The sequence below is a fragment of the Orycteropus afer genome, unplaced genomic scaffold (genome assembly GCF_000298275.1).
Source record: "Orycteropus afer afer isolate SDZICR_OR568_19922 unplaced genomic scaffold, OryAfe1.0 scaffold00104, whole genome shotgun sequence".
NCBI classification, from domain to species: Eukaryota; Metazoa; Chordata; class Mammalia; order Tubulidentata; family Orycteropodidae; genus Orycteropus; species Orycteropus afer.
In genome coordinates, this window is record NW_006921691.1 from 2,289,048 (window position 1) to 2,291,096 (window position 2,049).

At 38.8% G+C, this 2,049-nt stretch overlaps 1 protein-coding gene across 1 annotated transcript in view; it reads right to left on the minus strand.

Annotated features, from left to right (window-relative positions):
* MRPS27 (mitochondrial ribosomal protein S27) overlaps positions 1-2,049 on the minus strand; it is a 196,325-nt gene that overhangs the window by 187,333 nt on the left and 6,943 nt on the right. Inside the window, exon 2 of the mRNA XM_042781317.1 lies at positions 815-892. Within this exon, the coding sequence (XP_042637251.1) occupies positions 815-892 (78 nt within the window). The remainder of the gene's footprint in view (positions 1-814; positions 893-2,049) is intronic.

The following is a 2,049-nucleotide window of genomic DNA, read 5'->3' on the forward strand; positions in this document are numbered from 1 at the left end:
AAAAAAAAAAAAAAAGTGGCCCCCAAGCATGGTGCTGAAGTTTTGTCTAGTGTTTCTAAGTGCAAGAAGACTGTGATATGCCTTATGGGGAAAATATATGTGTTAAATAAGCTTCATTCAGGCATTAATTATAGTGCTGTTGGCATGAGCTCGATATTAATGAACCAATAATATATTAAATGAGATGTCTTTACACATGAAATAAGGATACGTATTCATTGTTGACAAAAAAGTGACCAGAGGCTCAAAGAACTGGGAGCATTGGTTCAGTATTCGCTAATTCAGCACTTGCAGAGACTTTATAGTATAAACTAAATACTGCTGCAAATAATGAGAATCAGTTGTATACAGTAAGAGTGAAAAGAAACAAAGAACTGTTTACATAACTTAGACTGTTGTTGTTGTTGTTGTTGTTGTTATGTGCCATCCAGTCAGACCCAACTCATAGCGACCCCTCCTTGGGTTTTCAAGGCAGTATCACTACGGAAGTAGATTGCCCAACTTTCCTTCCAAGGAGTGGCTTGTGGGTTTGAACCACCAGCCTTATGGTTAGCAGTCAAGTACCTTAGGCACTACGTTACCAGAGCTCCCTAACTTAGACTAGTCAAGGCAAATATGAAATATCAGAAATTTGCAAGGCAGAGAAAATGATTTTGTTATACATGAAATAATTGTCTAATCTTGTAAAGACTCGATGTGCTTCTCTGGATTGGATCATGAAAAAACATTTCATGTATACCTTATATGCATATACTATCATATAAATGTGTCAGTAACTAAAAATGACATGTACAGTAGTCCAACAGATACCTACCAAGGTGACACTGTTCTTTCTCTCTGGCTTCCCATTTCTGGCTGTCCACATATGCTGCAGAAAGCAGGCATCTTTTTCCTGAGGAAAAAGACAATTATTTCAACAGGCATGGCTTCACAATAGATACATTTTATATAACTCTCACTAAAACTCACTGCCATTGAGTCAGATCCAACTCTTAGCGACCACTCCTTGGGTTTCCGAGGCAGTATCTCTACAGAAGTAGATTGTCTAGTCTTCCTTCTGAGCAGTGACTGGTGGGTTTGAACCACCAGCCTTCTGGTTAGCAGTCATATGCCTTAGGTATTACTCCACCAGAACTCCCATTTTATATATCTGACACATCTTTGTCATATTGTCAACTTTCTAGATTATACTTAAAGATCCTAGTAATAAACTGCAACAAATATTACATAGTTCACAATTCAGTTCACAACAAAATGTCTTAGATTTCAAGGATGTAGAAGATGCAGAAAAATTGTGAAAATTTTTACAATAATTTTATGGGTAATTTTATGCTGGTAATTTTGTTTCCATAACTTCAGAGCAAGGAGCCATCGAATGCAGTGAGTTTGGTTTTTTTGGTTAATCACAGCCTAGGTAAGCCCTAAAACTCCTTCTTAAAATGTAAACAGTTGTGGGGCTGTTACTTAGCTCATTATTCAAATGTGCTAAGCAACAGCCCCCTCCTTGGGTTTCTGAGGTGGCAGCTCTACAGAAGTAGATCGCCCAATCTTCCTTCCAAGGAGTGGCTAGTGGGTTTGAACCGCCAGCCTTCTGGTTAGTAGTCAAATGCCTTAGGCATTTTGCCACCAGAGCTCATAATCATTAGTCAATCCTAAAATAAAAAGGATTAAGTGTGACTTGGTCAGCATATTTAACCCCTTTTCATATAATGCAAGAGTTATATTTTACCCAATGACTCAGCACCCCAGTGGTAAATAAGAGAAACTCAACAACTAAATTTGGTATAACACACAAGATGACAGGTATATTCCCAGCACCTGGAAAAAGCCTGGCAGAAGACTGTTGTTGTTATGTGCTGTTGAGTTGGCTGTGACTCATAGTGACCCTGTGTACAACAGAACGAAACACTGCCCGGTTCTGTGCCAGCCTCACAATCCTTGCTATACCTGAGGCCCATCATTGCAGCCACTGTATCAATCCATCTCATTAAAATAGCCAATAAGCCCATGGAAAGATGCTTAACATCATTAGCCATTTGTTGTCGTTGT